The 18,785-nt window shown below is 64.4% G+C and overlaps 1 protein-coding gene across 1 annotated transcript; it reads left to right on the top strand.

The window, feature by feature from the left end:
• The first annotated feature begins 262 nt into the window (after positions 1–262).
• Positions 263–15,021, top strand: BGN (biglycan). The gene is made up of 8 exons (XM_081221882.1): positions 263–452; positions 9,834–10,093; positions 10,368–10,480; positions 11,059–11,272; positions 11,850–11,960; positions 12,224–12,317; positions 12,412–12,550; positions 13,856–15,021. The coding sequence occupies exons 2-8, from the start codon at positions 9,853–9,855 to the stop codon at positions 14,051–14,053; spliced, it is 1,110 nt and encodes a 369-aa protein (XP_081078008.1). The 5' UTR covers positions 263–452; positions 9,834–9,852; the 3' UTR covers positions 14,054–15,021.
• Positions 15,022–18,785: the final 3,764 nt, after the last annotated feature.

Raw genomic sequence — 18,785 nt, 5'->3', positions numbered from 1 at the left:
CGTGTGTCCCTTCACTGTGTGCCCCAGGGTGCAGAGGGGGGGCAGGCAGAGTGGGGGGAGTCCTGGGGGGCGCAAGGGGGAGGGGTGCAGCTAGCCCAGCCGTCTACAAGAAAATTACTCCCTCTGAAGCTGCCAGGGGGGCCGGGAAGCCTGCCCCCTCCCTCCCTTCCTCCCTCCCTCTGTCCCTCCCTCTCCACGCCACCAGCCCCCTCCCTCCTTTCCTCCCTCCCCGCCCCCTCCCCGCCGTCCCCTCCCGTCGTCGGCACGCCCGCCCAGCCTTTAGCCTCCCTGCCGCCGCCGCTGCCGCCGCCGCCTCTGTCTCCCTCTCTCCACGAACTGCCCAGGAGTGAGCAGCTGCTCTCCGACGACCCGACAGACCGACAGACGCACGGACTGCCCGACCCTCAAGACTGCCAACCAGCCAGCCTGTGCCCGCCGCTTCCCCTCCTCAGGTAGGGTCCCCCACCTCCACAAGCCCCGCAGTGTCTCCGCTGTTCCTCTCGCTGCCTCACCCCTGGGTCCGCTGCCCCCTCACTGTCCTCGAGATGCCCGCGACCCTGCCAACCCCATGCTCACCCTCCTTGTCCCTCCTCCAGTTCCCCCGCTGCCCCCTCGCCGCCCTCTCCCGCCCCTAGGCTGCTTGTGGATTCCCACTGCACGGCTGCAGGCTCCTGGTCCGCGCCCCTTCGTCGCCACCCTGCGGCCCCCTGGGTCCTTGTCCCATTTCTGCCTCTTCTCCCTGCTGTCCCCCAGGCACCTTCTACATCCCCTTCCTTCACCCCTCTGACCTTACTCAGCTGTGCTCCACATCTGCCCTCTCTGCCTCGCCCCTCGGGGTTCTTCCCCTTGGCCGCTACCCCAGAGCGTCATCCAGCCATGGCTGAGCGGCTGGGACCCTGGCTCTGCCAATGGCCCCCTTAGTTCACTGCAAGTCCCAGGTGCACTTTGCACTTGGCCCTGGTTAGGAGGACCTCTGGGCGCCTGCCCAAGCTCGTCACTGGGGAGTGGTCCCCACTGCCTGGGGCTAGTCCACGGCGTGGGCTCAGAGACTTGGTTTCCCAGGCACACCCCAGGCACCCTGCCCAGATATTCCTTGCTTACCCACAGGCTAATGCCGTGCCTCCACCTCCTCCTGGGCGAGGTGTGGGTCCACAGAGTCCTGGCTGGGGGGGGGGGTCCCTGGGCGGGACTGCCTGGGCAGCTCAGTCCTCTCTGTCCCCAGAGCCCCCCCTTGGATTGAGGTTCCAAAGTGAGGTGCAGAAGGACACTCAGGCGACTGTGCTGTTAGCCAGGCAGGCTTGGCCTGGGGCCCCGGAGGGCTTCTGGAGACCATGGGTAGATGTGAGGACACCATCATCCCAGGATGGGCACCTTTAGGAAGGGGTGAGGTTCAAGAGCTCCCAGGCTAGTTGCTTTGTCCCCCAAAGGCAGCCCCCCGCTGGTGCCTGGGGGCGTCTCAGGAATGGAGGGAGAACTACGGTTCTGAAACAAAGGTAGCAACAAGGTTGCCCTCCAGAGCCGTTTGGGAGGGGAGGCGTGGCCCCTGCTGGTCCCACTCCCACCCCATCCATTGTACAGAGGGGGCAACTGAGGCCCAGAGAGGGGCAGGAACCTGCCCACAGTGGCACAGCCAGTCAGGGGCAGAACTGGGGCCAGGACTCAGAGCTCCTAACTGACAAACCCCGGCTATTGACCCCATAGCATCCAGGGAGCCCGCAAAGTCACTTGCATGTTGACGATGATAGCTTATGGTCAAGTGCAGTGCGTGGGGATTGGAGTGAGAGGGGGCAGGCCCACGGGCCATGTCCCGCAAGCTCTCAAGGTGGTTGGCATGCTGAGGGAACTGCCCAGGGACCCAGGAGAGGAACAAGGGAGAATGGAGCCCTCTGGGTGTGCCACTGAGTATGCTGGAAGGCTGGGGGATGGGAACAGCACCTCTCTGCTCCATGGATGGGGCGGGGCTGGGGCCTGGGCACCGGTTGGTGAGAGCTTCCAGAGTCGCTCCGCTGAGTGGAGCAGAAGGCTCGGGGTCCTCCAGGGCAGGGTGCTGGGTGGGGCAGGCAGGGCAGACCACCTCGCTCAGGCCAGGGAGATTGTTCTCACACAGCTGAAGTCTTCGTAAGGGCCACTCAGGTTGCCGATTCGGTGGCCAGTCCTGCCCTCTGGGGGCTCCTGCTTCTGTGCCCTCGCCCCTCCCTGGCCGGCCAGCTCTCCACGAGGTAGAGACTGACTGAGATTGAGACCAGCTGGAGATGCTCAGGCCCCCCTCGGTGCCAGCAAGGAAGGTGCCCAGGAATGTGCACCCAGGGCTGCGGGATGGTGAGGAGGGAGAGTGCATGGCCACCACCGCCATCCACATCCTGGGAAGGCTGGCGGTTCGGCAGAGGCGCCTTTCTGTGGAACTTCCGGTGTCCGGCTGCCGTGGGCCAGCGTGGGTGAGCCTCTGAGGGCAGTTCTCTGTGCGTGCATCGAAAGGAAGCCATAGTACTGTCTCCAAGCCGCCAAGACCGGGCAGTGGGAAGAAGGCCGGGAGCAGGGAGGGCCCCCATGGTGAGGCAGCGAGCAGCTGAGTGGTGCCCTGGCCACCCCGGCTGGCCCACCGACCAGCCCACCTTCACGTCCCAGGATCCGGGTCACAGAGGGCGTTAACCATCCTACCGCTTTTATGCCCTGCCCTGGAGCAGGGACCAGGGACCCCACTATGCTGATGGGGAGTCCGAGGCCCAGCCCTTTCACCAATGGGTCTGGTGGCAGTTCTGTACCAGCTCATTTTAGGAGCCCAGAAATGTGGGGTGCTGGCCCTCTGACCGTCATGCAGGGTGACATGCAAGCATTGGCCCCAATTTCCCCCCAATCGCAGCAGTGGCCCTGGCCCAACAGAGGAGCATGAATGGGGAAGGACCGGAAGAGAGGGTGTGTTCGTAAGACAAGAAAGCGTTTCCTTTCTTTAGCAACATTCCTTAGTCACTCAGGACCACAGAGCATCCCTTCCAGCGCTGGCGGCGGGCGTCCTCGTCCTCGAGTCCCAGAGGAGGGATCTGTCATGAGCCTCTTCCCAGGCCCACCCACCACCAGCCCTCCTCCACTCCCTGGAGAAGCCCCAAGGAGACAGGCCTGTCCCAGCGATAACTTGTTTTTGGCCGCCTGGGGATGCAGCCTGAGGCCGTGGCCGGCCCCCAGGGCCACCCTTGGAGCACTGAGAGCTGCGGGCGGCAGCCCAGCTCCCAGACTCCCAGTAGGGCCCGGCACTGTCTGGCTCGCCTCCGGGCAGGGCCCCAGTCCCAGCTCCGGGGCCTCCAAAGCCCCACCTGCTAGGCCACTGGGCTGTTTGTCCTTTCAGTGGCATGTCTGGAGCCCCTCTCCTTCCCTGCCAACACCCTGGATTGTTAGAAAGTTCTTCCCCAGGGTTGGAGAGCTTGGTCCCTGCCCTGAGCTGCTCACCCCTCCCCGTGCCTGTCGGCCCTGCTGGTGGGAGGGGACACACCAGCCCAAGGGCTTAGCTCAAATCCTGGGGCTGGAGGGTGATGGTGACTGTCCTGGGGCGCCCTGCTGTGAGCGTGGGGTGGGGGTGAGCATGGGCCCCCTCTGGAGGCAGGCACCCCCGGGCCCTGCCAGCTCTGCCCCCTCCTGTCCTGTCGGCTGGTGCCCGGGGCACTCAGTTCTCCTCCCACCCCCTCTGTCCCCTCTGCTCACATACTGGGGCCCACACCTGATGACCCACAAAACCTTTTCTGTGAATCCTGTCTTCGAGGAAGCCAGTGTGGGGAGAGGCAGAGGGGACTGCCCTGGGAGGACGGAGAGGGAGTCTGCTCAGTCCTGCCCCAGACCAGAGGCTAACTGGTAGCCCTAGAGCCAGGCCCTTCTCCAGGCTTCCAAAACCAGCTTCCTAGTGCTCCCTGGGGCTGTGGTTCATCTCCCCACCTTCCAGATGGAAGGTTCTGGGGTGAAAGTCCTCCCTTTACCTGGAGTCCCCAGCCCCAGGGTCCCCCAGGGCTTCCTTCACACCCTCTGGGACTCTGTTTGGCTTGTCCCCCACCCTCTCTACTCTGGGGTGGGGCAGCTCCTGGGTGCCTATGGAAACTGCCCACTTGCCCACACCCCACCAGCCTCAGCTCCTCCAGAGGCTGCTCGGCCCCCATAGCAGTCCGCAGAGCAGCCCAGCTCGCGCTCATTGGCAGGCTGGCATCGCTGACGTTCCCAAGCCCAGTGGAGGTGCCAGGGACTCAGACGACTCATGCCTGCCCCTCCCCATGGTGACACATCCTTCAGGTTTAGGGGACTGGGGCTCTACCCGGCCTCCTCACAGCCAGCTCTCCTGATCCACGGCATCTGAAGGCCAAACTCAGCAGAAACCCCAGCCTGGAGCTGAGCTGCAGGACAAGGGGCAGCGGGCTGGGAGAGGTCCCAGGCTCCATGCGACTCTGAACCGGCCCCTGCTTCTCCCCCACCAGCTGCCTCTGGGTGGCTGAGATGGCCAAGAGGGACACAGCAGTCAGAGGCCCGAGTGGCCACGGGATCGGGGATTTGGGGAACAAAACTAGGACCTGAAGGAGAAGGGCAGAGGGCAGACGGAGTCTGGCTCTGGCAGCCCTGTCCCTGGAGACGGGTGACAGGTCCGGCGACCTCCTAGGCTAGCTGCAGAGGGCTACGTCCACCCCAGCCAGAGTCACTGGCTCAGTGAGGGAGCAAGGCAGACAGGACCTCAGGCTCTGGGAACCAGGCTGAGAGCATCTCCCTGTGGGGTCTGGCACCTGCTGGGACCTAAGATGCTTGGGGGAATCTCCCGGGCCAGGCTGGGATGATGGCTTTTCCAGGCCACTTCCCTGCAGCTGGAGGCGGAGGCAGAGGGGCTGGGGCTGGCCTGATGGGTGCGCTGGGGCCGAGGAGGGGCATCTGGCCCCGCGGGCTGAGGGGAGCTATGGATGGTGGCGGTCAGAGAGCGACGCCATGTTTCTAGAGGATTCGTGATGCAAGCCAGGGGGCGCAGGACCCACAGGGCAGGGCCCTGCTTTCCGTCAGCGTCACCTCCCAGCCAGAGTGGGGGAGATGCAAGGAGTCTTCTGCAGGGACCGGGGGCTGGTTCGGCCCCCTGTGCAACCCAGGGAGCTTGGGATTCTGTGACTTTGGGCTCTGCAACAAAGTCTGCGGGGGCAGAGGGTGGGGCAAGGCACGTGTGCCCGCTCTACCATTTCGTCACAGTGTGGCCTTGGGCAAGGGTTTCGGGCAGACTCTGAGCCTCAGTTCACCCATTCATCCAGTGGTAGAAATGGCACTTCCTGCTGGTCCTCAGGAGGGCTGTGCTAAGAAATCACTTGAGTGCCCTGTCCCACCCTGAGAAGGGATAGAACACTCTCCCCTTCCCTCAGGGTTTCTGCAGCGAGCCTTCCGTGGAGGGGGGCAGGGCACCCAGCAGCCCAGGACCCCCAGCTGACCTGGCTCATCTGCCGCCTGACTCTGGCACGGCAGAAGGCCAGCACTGGGACTGCCGGCCTTCCAGAGGTTTGCCAGCAGGCTGGGGGTGGAAGTGATGGCAGTCCTCAAGGCTGTGGGGAGAGACGTCCGGCCTGGTCAGCCCCGGCCGCTTCCCTGGTGCCAGCGCTCTGCAGCACATGGGCTGGCTCTCTGTTGGCCTCCGACACCCACATCCGGGTCAAGTCTATCCCTGAAGGCTGCAGGGGCACAGGACCCAGCTTTGTCCAGTCACCTCAGCAGCGCCAAGACCCCAGCAGGGAGGAGCGCCCTGGCCAGCCACGCCTGGATGTCTGCTCCCCTCGTAGCTGGAAGGCGTGCTGAGGCCACGGCGGTGGGCTCGGGGTGACTGGCGTGCAGACACCGACGGGGCGGGGCTCAGGGCCCACCCAACCCCCCGCAGCCACGACCCCAAACACAGTTCCCCCGACGCGCACGCACACGCATAAGCCTCAAGAGACCCACTGGTGGTGCACGTCCCCTCTCTCGGGCCCAGGAGGGAGGCGGTGAGCAGCCGCGTGTCGGCTTGCAGAGCAGAGCTCTGGGCAGCGCCCCTGCCTCTGGCCTGCTAGTAGGAGCTGGGCCTCAAAGGCTTTGGCGGACAGAGGGGAGGGGGGAAGGGCGGCCCACAGTCCCAGGGACCCGCCGGGCGGGGTGGAAGACGGCACGCGCACCCGGGTTCAGGTCGGGCTGCTCAGAGGGGCCAGACACCCGGGCCGAGACTGCGGGACAGCATCAGGCATCCGGCATCTGCGACTTGGCAGCTGCGGGCCGCACATCTGCAGGCGAGCTCCCAGGGCCTGCCAGACCTCAGGCCCGCTCCCGCCGCCCTTGGCCTGGCCTGAATGCCTGGCACGGCCCCTCCGTGTTCTCAGGGGCTGCCAGTGTGTCTTGTTTGGCTGTGACCTGGAGCAGTCCCAGTTGGAGGACTGCACTGGCTTTCAGAGGGCCAGACAAGGAGAGCCCTATTGGGTGGGCGGCCCTCACTCCAACCTGTGGGCACGCGGCCTGAGGCCTCACCGCCTCTTTCCTTCGCTCTGAGGAGGAGGAGGGGCCCATCCAGCTCAGAGAACACTTTGATGGGGCTCGAGGCTGCCTGAAGTCCTTGGGGACACACTCAGGAGGTCCAAAGGCCTGGGTAGTGTGGGGGTGGGGGTGCTGGCAGGACTTGCTGTGGGTCTCACAGTAGCTGTCCGTGAGGGGCTCCCGCTTCCGGGGCTGAGGGCCCACCCGCCTCCTGCACGTGTGTGCGGTGAGAGGGACCCGGTGTGAGGTGGGGGGAGGCAGCCCTGCAGCTCGGCTTCCTCCCCCAGCCTCCATGCACTGCCCACGTTCAGCCCGCGGGCCAGAGAACCCATCACCCCTGGGCCATGTGTGGAGCTTCCGGCTGAGGCCTGAAAGCCCGGGGCCTGGAGCTGCCTGAGCTGGGCTCCAAGTCTCAGGCTGAGTGATTTGGGGAACCTTGGTTCCTCTCTCTAGGCCTCCGTTTTCTCCTCGGTAAAACGGTGCCTTCCTCCCGGGCGCCCCCTCCAGGCCCCTCCCTGGCTCCTTCTGGCGCTTGCGGGGGAGCGGGGTGGGGGGGGTCTCTTGCGGCCCCCGTGGGCTTGGTGTCCAGTCGGCCCCCTCCGCTCTGCACAGTTCTGGCCGCTGAGTCTCCTGCCAGTTCTCCCCGGGGAAAGGAGGGCTGTGCCGGAAAGTGCGCCAGCCTGCCCACTGCCTGGGCCCAGCCAGGAGCCGGGTAAAACCAGCCAGACCTTGTCCTGTGCTCTGTCACGGGGCCCTGGGGTAGGGCCTCCAAGCCCTCAGCCTCCCTCCCCCTCAGAGTGAGTCTGCACTGGAGCTGGCCCTTCCCCTCTCTCAGCCTCTTTGTGGGGCCCCAGATTCAGCAACATCAGCATAGCAGGCACGGCGGCCCGGAGCCGGCTCACCTCCTCCAGAGCCTCCGTCCCCCCGGGGAGGGTCCCGTGAGCCCACTTGGGGCCCCAGTGGCTAGTCCTGCCCTGGTTGGCCTTCCCAGCGCCTGTCCATCCTCTCCCGTGGTGGAGGGGCCAGATGCGGGTGGAGGCTCCCCGTGGAGGCCCCCAGACCTTCCCGGTCCCACCAGGCTGGAAGAGGCCTGTCTGCGCGCAGTGCCTCCCAAAGCCTCCCACCGGGCCTGGCCAGACCAGCCCCCCACCCCCACTTGTCCAGGTGGACGGTGGATCCCAGAGCCTCCCAAGGATCCTGCCGGGCGTTCCAGCCCTGACTCACCACCACCCCCGCCTTCATCCTCGCCTTCCTCTGCCCAGCCCTGGGTGTCCAGCAGCCCCTGGGCAGGGGCCCTGCACAGCAGCGGCAAGCCTGGGAGGCCTAGGCCCACCCTGCTTTGCCCTGGGGTTTGCGAACTCGTGGGAAGAAGGAGGGACTCGTGGTCCAGATAGGCCAGCCCAGGGCCTTCTCCCAACTCTTCGCCGAGGCCCTCTGGGGGCTCCCCAGGTCCTACTGGGCCAGCCTGGGGCTGGCGGGACCTGGAGTGTCATCGTGGGCTCTCAAGGCTTGAAGGAGCCAGGGAGGCTGGGCACTCCCCCGGCATGAGGGGGCCTCACTTTGATGTGTGACCGGGGCAGGTAGGCAGCTTTGCTGAGCCCGTCACCGGGGCCCGCTGGTGGCGCTCTGGACCCCCGGCCTCTGCCTGCCAAGCAGACTGCGGCCCCAGCTGCCAGAAAGGCTCCTCCGGCCCCTCACGCTGGCAGCTGCAGCTCCGTCCTCAGGATGGTGGGAGCCAGGACAGGCCACGTGACCAGCTCAGCGGGGGGCCTGAGGAGTGCGAGAGGGGCGGCAAGATGGGGATCAATGGGAACCCGAGGTGCAGAGCTGCTGTGCCCACGTCTGGAGGTGGCCACAGCCCCCAACACCTGCCTGCTGGTGGGAGGACTCCGGGGCAGCAGTGCCCACCCCCGGCAGCCAGTCCAGCCCCAGGTCGACCGGGCCTGCTGGGGGCCTCCTTTCCCCTTTGCAGCCGGCCATCAGGCTCGGGGGGCTCTCCCAGCCCCACTGAAGCCCTGAACAGCCCTTCTCCTGGCCAAGATGGGCCCCAAGTGAGGGCCTCCCTGGGGTGGGACTGCTTCACGTCTGCACCTGGGGCAACCCCAGACACCCCACGCCTGGGAGACAAGCAGGGCAGGCGCACTTACTCCTCTTTAACATGGGAAAATGAGGCTGGGGCTTTCCCAGGAAAGCGGGTAGTTGGGGGTGGTAGGAGAGGCAGGGGCTCCAGCCCCCTTCTGGGCACTGTCTTTCAGCACAGGAGCCTCTGGACAAGCCTGAACCTGCCCGCCACCGTGGCAGCAGCCTGCTCCCCTCCGGTGGCCTCTCCAGGGGCCCGGGCCGTGAGCAGAAGGAAGGGGGGGAGCAGAGGTGGGAGCCCTGGGGCTCTGCGGGCTGAGCCAGGGGAGGAAGCCACGGCCCAGGGGAGCAGAGGTGGGGGTGGGCAAGGGATGCCCCCTCCATCTCCAGGATTCCACGCATGGCCTGGGAGAATGCCCCTTTCCTCCACCTTCCCTCCAGGGCTGGCCCAGCTTTCTGCCCAACGCGCCCAGCCTAGTGCCTTGTCCTCTTGACTCTCTTAGAAAAATGTGGGTTTGCTGCAAGAGGGGCTCAGGCAGGAAAGGAAGCGACTTGTGGTCACCTAAGTCAGCCCTGAGCACGCCCACGCTGCCCTGAGCATGTGGCAGTGGCCCGGGCCACAGTGGTTTCTTTAAATCTGAATTCCTCAAAGCCTGTGGGCGGCAAATGGCTGGGTTTCCCTCTCCGCCTCCTCCACTAGCCTCACTGACCCCCCAGGCAGGCTGCGGCTGACTCAGTGGCTGGTGCGTGTGTGTGTGCGCGCGCACGCTTGCGTGAGTGTGTATGTGTGCGCTTGCGTGAGTGTGTGCTTGTGTGAGTGTGTGTGTTTGCGTGAGTGTGCACTTGCGTGAGTGTGTGTGTTTGCATGAGTGTGTGTGCTTGCGTGAGTGTGTGCTTGCGTGAGTGTGTGTGTTTGCGTGAGTGTGTGTTTGCGTGAGCGTGTGTGTGTGTGCTTGCGTGAGTGTGTGTGTGTGCACTTGTGTGAGCGTGTTGGAGGGATACAGACTTACCAACTGGGAAGACACAATGTTGCCCACTGAGGCCAAGTCCTGCCCCGGGGTCTCCTGCCCACCCGCACCTCCCTCCCGGCCCCTACAGCCCAGGGCCTGGCTGCACCGGTGAGGGGTGAGGGGTGAGGGACACGAGGCCAACACGTGCAGAGCCCCAGCCCCCCGGGCTCAGGACGGTAGCCAGGCAAGGGCCCAGAGGACAGGCATGGGCGCCAGCTGGGCACTCCTGATGGCCTCTTCTTGCCCCAGTCTCGCAGGCACGCCCACCATGTGGCCCCTGTGGCCTCTTGCGGCCCTGCTGGCCCTGAGCCAGGCTCTGCCCTTTGAGCAAAAAGGCTTCTGGGACTTCACCCTGGACGACGGGCTGCCCATGCTGAACGACGAGGAGGCTTCAGGCGCCGACACAACCTCGGGCATCCCAGACCTGGACGCCCTCCCGCCCACCTACGGCGCCATGTGCCCTTTCGGCTGCCACTGCCACCTGCGGGTCGTTCAGTGCTCCGACCTGGGTCAGTCCAGTGGGATGGACGTGGAAGCATGAGGGTGGGTAGGGGGTGACCTCAAGCCAGCTCGGGAATCCTGGTTTCAGTGTGGGAGGGTGTCCATTGGTCTGCTTGCAAGCAAGCGGGGAGCGAGAAGCCCCTCCAACTGCCGGCTCTGGCGCTGGCCCACTTGCGGCAGAGTCCCTGCGTGCGGGTCCGCGTGCGCGCGAGTCCCTGAGCTCCGCGCCACTCTGGGGTCACGGCCGTGGCTCACACTGGTGACAGTGGTGCCGGCCCCCAGGTCTGAAGGCTGTGCCCAAAGAGATCTCTCCCGACACCACTCTGCTGGACCTGCAGAACAACGACATCTCTGAGATCCGAAAGGATGACTTCAAAGGCCTCCATCATCTCTATGTAAGCCCACCCTGGCCCTTCCGAGGGGCTGCAAGGAGGTGGCAGGCCCGCAGCACGGGGGGTTGAGTCCAGATGGGTGTGGGCACATACTTGTGGAGTGCGAGAGGGGACCAGGGACCTGGGGAGTCCTGAGAGAGGTCTGGAGGCGGCTGTGGTGGGAGTGCCCAGGGTCCCAGGGCACATGTGCAGGTGTCAGCAGCCATAAGTGCAGGACAGGATCACTCAGCCCAATTCCCTTCTTGACTGAAAACTTTTCATCTTATTGACTCCTCCCAGCAACACAGTGAGAAAAGATTTCATTGTAGCCAGGGTGCAAGTGGGGAAACTGGGACACAGAGAAGCGGCAGGCTACGCTAAGCAGCAGTGGTATTGCTGGGCCTGAGCGCCAGCTCCCCGATCTCCACTCTGCCCGGGAGCACAGACGGGTCTCCTGGAGGCTGAGCTGGGGCTCAAACACCTGTAAAGTCCTGATAACTGCTAATCGTGAATCGCTAGCTCAGGCGGCAGGGGATGGGGGAGCAGAGAAGGCGGGCAGGTGGGGGCTGGGCCTTCAATCCAGCATGCGCCGCCCCCCTCAGGCCCTGGTCCTGGCAAGCAACAAGATCTCCAAGATCCACGAGAAGGCCTTCAGCCCCCTGCGGAAGCTGCAGAAGCTCTACATCTCCAAGAACCACCTGGTGGAGATCCCTCCCAACCTGCCCAGCTCCCTGGTGGAGCTCCGCATCCATGACAACCGCATCCGCAAGGTGCCCAAGGGCGTGTTCAGTGGGCTGCGCAACATGAACTGCATCGGTGAGCGAGGTCCCGCCAGGGGCAGTCATCACCCCTCCCCGGCGGTGGCAGTGGATGGGGGAGAAGGGTCAAGGAGGGGGGCTCTGCCAGCCAGGGCAGCTGGGCGCTGGGCTGTCCGGGACAGCCATGGACCAGCCAGCTGGGCCTCACGGAACTTTCTGGAGGCTTGTCTAGGAGCACGCCCCAGAGCTGCCAAGGGAAGGTGAAGAGAAACTCAGGGCCCGTAAGGAAAGGGAAAGGAAAGGGCCAGTGCGGCCAGCCAGCCAGCCAGGGGCTGGGGGGGCCGGGGAGCCCAGCCTTGATTTCTGTCACCCCTCCCTTTCTCCCTGTTCCCTCTGCCCCCTAAGGCCGATGCCAGGCCCAGTGCCCTTGGGAGTTAGTGGCCTTGAATAGAGAGGAGTTTGCATTTAGTCCACTTGCGTTAGTAAATTAGTGGCACCGTTTTCAGGGAGAGATGGGGGAGCGGGTAATTAGCAGGGCCCATTAGGGCAGCCCAAACCAGGCAGCCGACAGGCTCCGGGGGTGTGTGGGCAGATGCCCAGGCCTGGCTCCAGGGCTGAGGGGGCCTCTCTCCTAGAGATGGGTGGGAACCCCCTGGAGAACAGTGGCTTTGAACCTGGAGCTTTCGATGGCCTGAAGCTCAACTACCTGCGCATCTCTGAGGCCAAGCTCACCGGCATCCCCAAAGGTAGGAAGGCAGCCCTTGCTTCCCACTCTACCTGGCCTTCGAAGCACACATGGACACAGGTGGGGGGCCTGGAGCCATCTGGAGGCACCCAGTCTACTCAGGGAGGGCTTTGGCTGCCCCTCTCCCCACCTGGGGCAGAGCTAGGGTCTCTGCTCCACCAAGCGTGGGAGCGTGCACACACACACACACACACACACAGCATCAGCCCACGCACATGGCCTCCCCTCCTGCATTCAGCCCAGAGCATCCTCTTTTCCTGGCAGACCTCCCCGAGACCCTGAATGAACTCCATCTGGACCACAACAAAATCCAGGCAATTGAGCTGGAGGATCTGCTCCGCTACTCAAAGCTGTACAGGTGGGCTGGGGGGCCGGGGGGGCCTGAGTCCACACAGTGCCGTGTGGCCTGTGGGCCCCACCACACCGTCTTTTTCTCATCCACCCCTTCGCAGGCTGGGCCTGGGCCACAACCAGATCCGCATGATTGAGAATGGGAGCCTGAGTTTTCTGCCCACCCTGCGGGAACTGCACTTGGACAATAACAAGCTGTCCAGGGTGCCTGCTGGCCTTCCGGACCTCAAGCTCCTCCAGGTGAGAGCCAGGGAGTGGGCAGCCCCTGGTGCTGGGTTCTCTAAGACTGGGGGAGGGGAGCAGCCTACATCCCCAGGGCAGCCCCTCAGCCCATGGCCCTCCTTGCTCAGGCCCAGCACGTGTGGGGTCTGGGTACAGAGTGGAATGGGACCTCGCTGGAAGGGAGCAGTCTCAGGGATCCCTCCCTCAGTGCCAACCCCCTGCACTGAGGAAGAAGAGGGTCGGGTGGGGATGCCACTGTGGACAGTAGAGAGGGCGGGGCCCGGGGGAGCAAGGTCGTGAGGGAAGAGCAGGTCTCGCAGGTGGGTGCCCACGAGGTCAGGGGACAGTCTGGGCACGGGGGTACACAGATCTGCGACAAGACAAGGACAGCCCAGGGCACGAAGTGGGCTGATGAGGGGATACAGGGCCTGGCCTGGGGCTCTCTCAGGGGCCCTACCCCCACTTTGGCTGTCAGCCACATGGATGAACTTGGTCGTACTCGGCCCTGCTCTGGACCTCAGTCGCTGCTTCCAACCCATTCACACGTGCCAGGAGACCCGCCATTCTCGCGGGCTGGCCAGTCAGAGCCGAGTACACCGGAGCCCGCCTGAGCCCTGCGTGGGGACCGCCCACCTGCAGCGGCAGCAGCAACCCCCCCCACCCGGCCAGGCCGAGCGCGCCCTCTAGCGGCCGTGTCCTTGCCGCCTCTAGAGGGCGCTGCTGCAGTCTGAGCGCCTCCCTGCCGTCATTGGGTCCTCACTTCCTGACCCTCGTGTCCCATAGAGTGTGGCTTCAGGGAGCTGGGGGACCGGGGGAGGAGGAGGCTCTTTCTCCTCTCACGCCCCTGGGGCTCTGGACTGGGAAGCTGCTTCCCTGGGGGCAAACCCAGAGCCCAGGGAACCCCGAGGGAGGGCCAGGGACTTTATGTGAGCCATCCTTCCCGCATCGACAGTCCCACCCCACCACTCATGCCCCACGTACCCCTCACCTCACACCCACACACCCCGAGCTCCCCATCCCAGCACCCAGTCACACACCAGTGCCTTAACGCTGGCCAACACCCGCCCAACAACCATACCCAAGCCTCAGTCTGCTCCTCCAGACAATGGGAGGATCACCTCCATGCCCCCAAAGGGCCGCGTGGATGCAACACAATGAAACGTGGCCTGTGAGGCGGTGGGATGGGACTCAGGCGGGAGGGAGGGCACCAGCCCTCGGGGTTCTGCCCTCTGCTTGGCCTACCCAGGCAGGACAGACTCAGGCAGGGGGGTGGGGGCGATTGGGCCACTGCCCTGAGCCTGAGCCACACCCCTCTGCCCCCAGGTGGTCTATCTGCACACCAACAACATCACCAAGGTGGGCGTCAATGACTTCTGCCCGGTGGGCTTCGGGGTCAAGCGAGCCTACTACAATGGCATCAGCCTCTTCAGCAACCCCGTGCCCTACTGGGAGGTGCAACCGGCCACCTTCCGCTGCGTCACTGACCGCCTGGCCATCCAGTTCGGCAACTACAAAAAGTAGAGGTGGCAGCAGCCGCCAAGGTGGCCTGGGTGGGGTCTCTGGGCAGCACAGCGGATGTCCTGAGGGGGGGAAGCAAAGAAAGGGAGCGAAGCCAATGCTCAACTGCACCCAACCCAGCCCTGCCCTTGATCCCCAACCCCCCTCATCACCGCCCGACGTCCTTGCCCTGGCTCCCAAGTGTGCAGGTGAGGCGTGGGGCCTGGCCCCCATCACACGCCCCTTAGCTTCAGAGCCACCCCTGCTCCCCCATCATGACCACGCAGAGGTGCCCCCACGAAGCTTTCTTCCCATTCACCCCAAAACCAAATTGTCTGAGGCTCCAGTCCAAGGAAAATGGTCCCTGGGTCTGGGGGGCCAGGGATGGAGACAGCAGACCCCGCTGAGCCCACCCTACCTGCCTGGCACACATCCCTCCTCGGCCTGGCCTGCTACCCTTCTCCTCCCATGCCCCCTGCCATCCTTCTGTGAGTTCACGGCCATCCATCCCAGCCTCTTTGCTCTACTGGCCCCTGAATCAGTCCTCTCCGTCTCTCTCTGTCTCTCCGTCTGTCCCTCCCTCGTCCTCCCTCTCCTCTCTCACATCCTTGGGCTGGGTCTGGTCTCTGTCTCGCTGGGCTTCTGCCCAGCCCCTACCCAGGCGGGCTGCGGTGGGGGACAGCTGCCCCCCACCCCACCCAGACCTCGCCCCCAAGCCTGGATGATCCTGCAACCACGCGCTCCACAGTCCAGGGGGAGCACTGGACTCAGCCAGACCCTGAGAGTCTGTCCCCTGGGTGGGACCCAGCATCCCGCCAGAGTCCCCATCACGCTTCTCACTGTCCCCCTTTCCCCCACGATGGCTAGGTCTCCCCTCCCGCTGCCTTCCAGCCCCTGGGGTAGTGAGGGCTCCGAGTGATCACGCCCAGGTTGAGGAGGGGCTGCTTCTGAGGTCGGTTGTTGTCTTTCAATTAAAGAAACACTGTGCAGTACGGCTGCGTGTGCAGCGTCTCGGGGTGGACTGGGGACCCAAAAGAAACGGGAGCCATGGGGGTCCGCTGTGGCTGGCTCCCAGGTTCCGCCTCTCCGTGCCCAGTCGGAGCCTTGGGCTGCATATTCGCTGCTTTCCTTGCCTTCAAGTGAGGGTCCTCAGCACCCCCAGGTTCGGGGCTGGACCAGGAGGCCCTAGGCAATCAGGCAGAAGGCCCCAGGCTGCCCCCTTCCCGTCCCTTCTAGTCACTTCTGTTGCCCCGGCTATCCTCAGACTGGGCTCCTGAAGCAGGGCCGGCTGAGGTAGCGTCTGCCCTCCCAGAGCGGAGTGTCTGCCAAGCAGCCGCTGGCTGCAGAGCGCCAGGCCAGAAACTCCCCCCAACCGAGCGGGAGCCGGGAAATCCTAGGGGCCCCTGCCTGCCTGTCTTGATGGGGTTTGGGGGCTCAGCACAATACCGGACTTCGGCTAAGGTCAGAGCTGTGTGCCACACCCGTGTCAGCACCAGGGGGCGCACTCGCAGGAGAGCCAGGCCTCACGGGGACAGGGCCCAGTGCTGTGCGCACCTGCCTGTACTGGCTTGGCCTGCGCTCCCAGCACAGCGACCACCCAGTAGGTCACCCTGTGTGCCAGCACAGCCAAGCCTAGGTCGCAGCGTGTGGGTGCCAGTTCCCAAGAGAGGATCCAGGGCACAGCCCGTGAAGCCTGGAGACACAGGTCTGCCCCAGAAAGGGAGTAGGGGGGACAGTCCCCCAAGAAATGCCCCTTGGACGGCAAGCCCAGCGGGCTAAGCAGGAGACAGACTATGGCCTGGCTGCTCTTCCCTCGTTGTACACAAGGGGCCTCTGGCCCAGGTGATGGGATCCAGGGCTTCTCTGAGCGGCCGTGTGCCACCAATGAAAATAGAGCAGGCGGGGCCGCCGGGAATGCCAGCCCAGGAGAGGAGGAACCCAGAGGCGGCGCGCGCTGGCTCCGTGCACAGAACCCTTCCGCCTGGCCTGGCCCTGGGGCACCCGGCACCCCCGGATTTCTCCTTTTGGGGGTGGGAGGCACCGCTCAGTGTGGTGGCCCAGCGATAGAATGTCACCCGTTGGCATCCCAGCACTATTCTGGGCCGCGTGCTCCATGGCCCGGCAATCTCTGCTGAGCTGGGCAGGCTCAGGGCAAGGGCACTGGCGGGGGTCCAGGAGTCAGGGCCTCGGTCAAGTCCCCTCGCTGGTGGGAGGAGGGGCAGCCGGCACAGGGCCTGGCGGAGACAGAAACATGGAGCCCTCGGGCTGTTTCTCTGCGGGCAGGTCTGGGCACCGGACCCTGTGGTGTGGGTTCACCTCAGCCCCCTGTGGATCACTGTCTTCTCTCCAGGCTTGCTGCCTTTCCTTTCCTCCCTGCCTCCCTCTTACCCTGGGACACCGGTGCCATGACACGCTAGTGGGACCGGTGTAATAATGCTGGTAGGCACAGAGAAGAACCCCGTGGTTGGGCCGCAGGGAAGGTGTCCCGTAGGCCTGGTGGGTCACCACACACGAGAGGGGACAGCTCCATGCAGGCATGACCCACACTCTGCTAGACCAGAGTGTGGCTGTGAGGACCCAGGGGACCACTCAGGCCCCACTGCAGGCGCCAGGGAGTTGAACAGGGCCGCACCCCACGAGGGCTTGGGGATCATGGTTGGAAAGGAGGTCTCCGTACCCAGAGCACTAGGTCAAAGACAAACGGCCCTAGGGGACTTCCCTGGTGGCGCAGTGGTTAAGAATCCGCCTGCCAATGCAGGGGACACGGGTTCGAGCCCTGGTCTGGGAAGATCCCACATGCTGCGGAGCCACTAAGCCCGTGCACCACAACTACTGAGCCTGCACTCTAGAGCCCACGAGCCACAACTACTGAGCCCACACGCCTAGAGCCCGTGCTCCGCAACAAGAGAAGCCGCCACAATGAGAAGCCCACGCACCACAGCGAAGAGTAGCCCCCGCTCACCGCAACTGGCGAAAGCCTGAGCGCAGTCAAAAAAAAAAAAGACAAACGGCCCACTTAGCCTCACTCTGGTATCGAGTGTGTTGCAGACTATTAGATGATAGTAATAACGAAACAAAAGTTGAGACTGACTGGCCTTTGAAAAAAGCCTATGGCAACATCTCTGTCAGCCAACAGTCCCTCGTGTACACTTCCCCGTATGCCTTGTACACCACGCAAGGCTCCTCCCCGTGGAGCCCAGGGCCCAGCTGCGGTCCCAGGAAGCCCTAGGTGGCAGAGCTGCAGAGGACTGGGATGCTCTGCTGTGAGCTGTGGGCAGGTGGATGGGCGGAGGGGTGTGCAGTCCCAAAGCCTCGGTAACCCCGCAGGAAAGGGGCAGGAAAGATGGGGGAGGGGCCAGGTCCAGTCGACCTTGAGTTGAGTAGGAGCCTGCACTTGGGTGCAGATTGGACGTGGGGTGAGAGTTAGGGAGTGGGCAGGATGGGGTGTGGCAGCCCCGGGGCCTGGAGAATGCCCCCTGAGGGCCAGGAGCACGTGGGGAGCTGTGGACGTGTGGTTGCACTCAGAGGAGGGCTCTGATCCAGAGGGTGAGCTGGGGCCGTCACACGTGCGTGCACACACACACCCAGGGCAATGAAAGTCATGGCAGTGTCTCGCTCGGGGAGGGCTGTCCTGTGAAAGGAGAGGCCACCAAGGAGCTGACTCTGAGTGACACGGGGCTGGGGTGGGGGATATTTCCAAGTACTTATTGCAGGTCAGGTGCCTTCTGGATGTAGCCGGGCCCAGCTGGAGCCTAAGCTCAATCCACTGCTTGGGTTTAGACGAGTCGGGGCTTGTCGGAGGGGCAGCCAGCCAGGTGTCCTCAGGCCATGGCAGGGGCTGGGGGCAGGGCACTTAGAGGGATAACCCCTCCTTGAAGGGCCTGGGTGGTGGAGGGGCCCACTCTGAGAACTTGGGAGGTTGTTCATCCATTGCGGGCCCCACCCCCGTGGGCTCCTGACTCTGGGCTCCAGTCTGGGGACGGCAGAGGTTTCAGGAAGAGGCAAAGCCGGCTCCACTCCGGACACATGGGGCAGGGCATGGTCGCCAGGGGTGGCACAGAGCCACTGTGGCCCTGGAGAGCCCAGGGCAGCTCCAGCACTGAAGGGCCCCAGCTCCTGCTGCCAGATCAGGGCTGGTATGAGTTTCCTGGGGCCGCTGCTGTAACAAAGGACCACACGGGCGGCTTCAAACAGAGATCGAGTCTCTCACGTTCCTGGAGGCGACAAGTCCAAAATCAGGGTATCAGTAGGGCCACACTCCCTCGAAAAACTCTAGAAGAGGGTCCTTCCTGACCTCTTCCAGCTTCTGGTGGCTCCAGGTATCCCTAGGCTTGTGGTTGTGTCACTCCAGTCTCTGCCTCTGTCTTCACAAGACCTCCTGCTGTGTCTGTGTGTCAACTGTTCTCCTACCTCCCTCTTATAAGGACACTTATCACTACATCTGGGGTCTGCCCAGATAACCCAGGATTGTCTCCCCATCTCAAGATCCTGAACTTACATCTGCAAAGGCCCTATTTCCACACAGGGTCCCAACGCAGTGCAGGCTGGGGGCGGTTAGGATGTGCACGTCTCTCCAGGGGCATTTCAGCCCCTCCTCCCTGGGCTGCAGGGGACCACTGGCCGTGGAGGTCCAGGCACGCTGGTGGCCCCTGAAGCCAGGGGGTGGTGGCTGTGATCTCAGCCAGGGAGAGAGTGGGAAGAGGAGGGGGACCCGGGGCCCAGCCAGAGGGGCTCCCATTTCAGGGCTGGACTGAGG

The sequence above is a fragment of the Mesoplodon bidens genome (assembly GCF_964165515.1).
Source record: "Mesoplodon bidens genome assembly, chromosome: X".
Lineage (NCBI taxonomy): Eukaryota > Metazoa > Chordata > Mammalia > Artiodactyla > Ziphiidae > Mesoplodon > Mesoplodon bidens.
The sequence above is the reverse complement of the archived record's forward strand: the minus strand, read 5'-3'. Positions and strand labels throughout refer to the sequence as shown.

Bases quoted from the DNA above. Each gene is read 5' to 3' on its own strand.
- BGN (XM_081221882.1), top strand. From the start codon at position 9,853: ATGTGGCCCCTGTGGCCTCTTGCGGCCCTGCTGGCCCTGAGCCAGGCT. The intron at 11,273-11,849 runs GTGAGCGAGGTC...CCTCTCTCCTAG, and splicing joins GCGCAACATGAACTGCATCG to AGATGGGTGGGAACCCCCTG. The intron at 11,961-12,223 runs GTAGGAAGGCAG...TTTTCCTGGCAG, and splicing joins GCTCACCGGCATCCCCAAAG to ACCTCCCCGAGACCCTGAAT.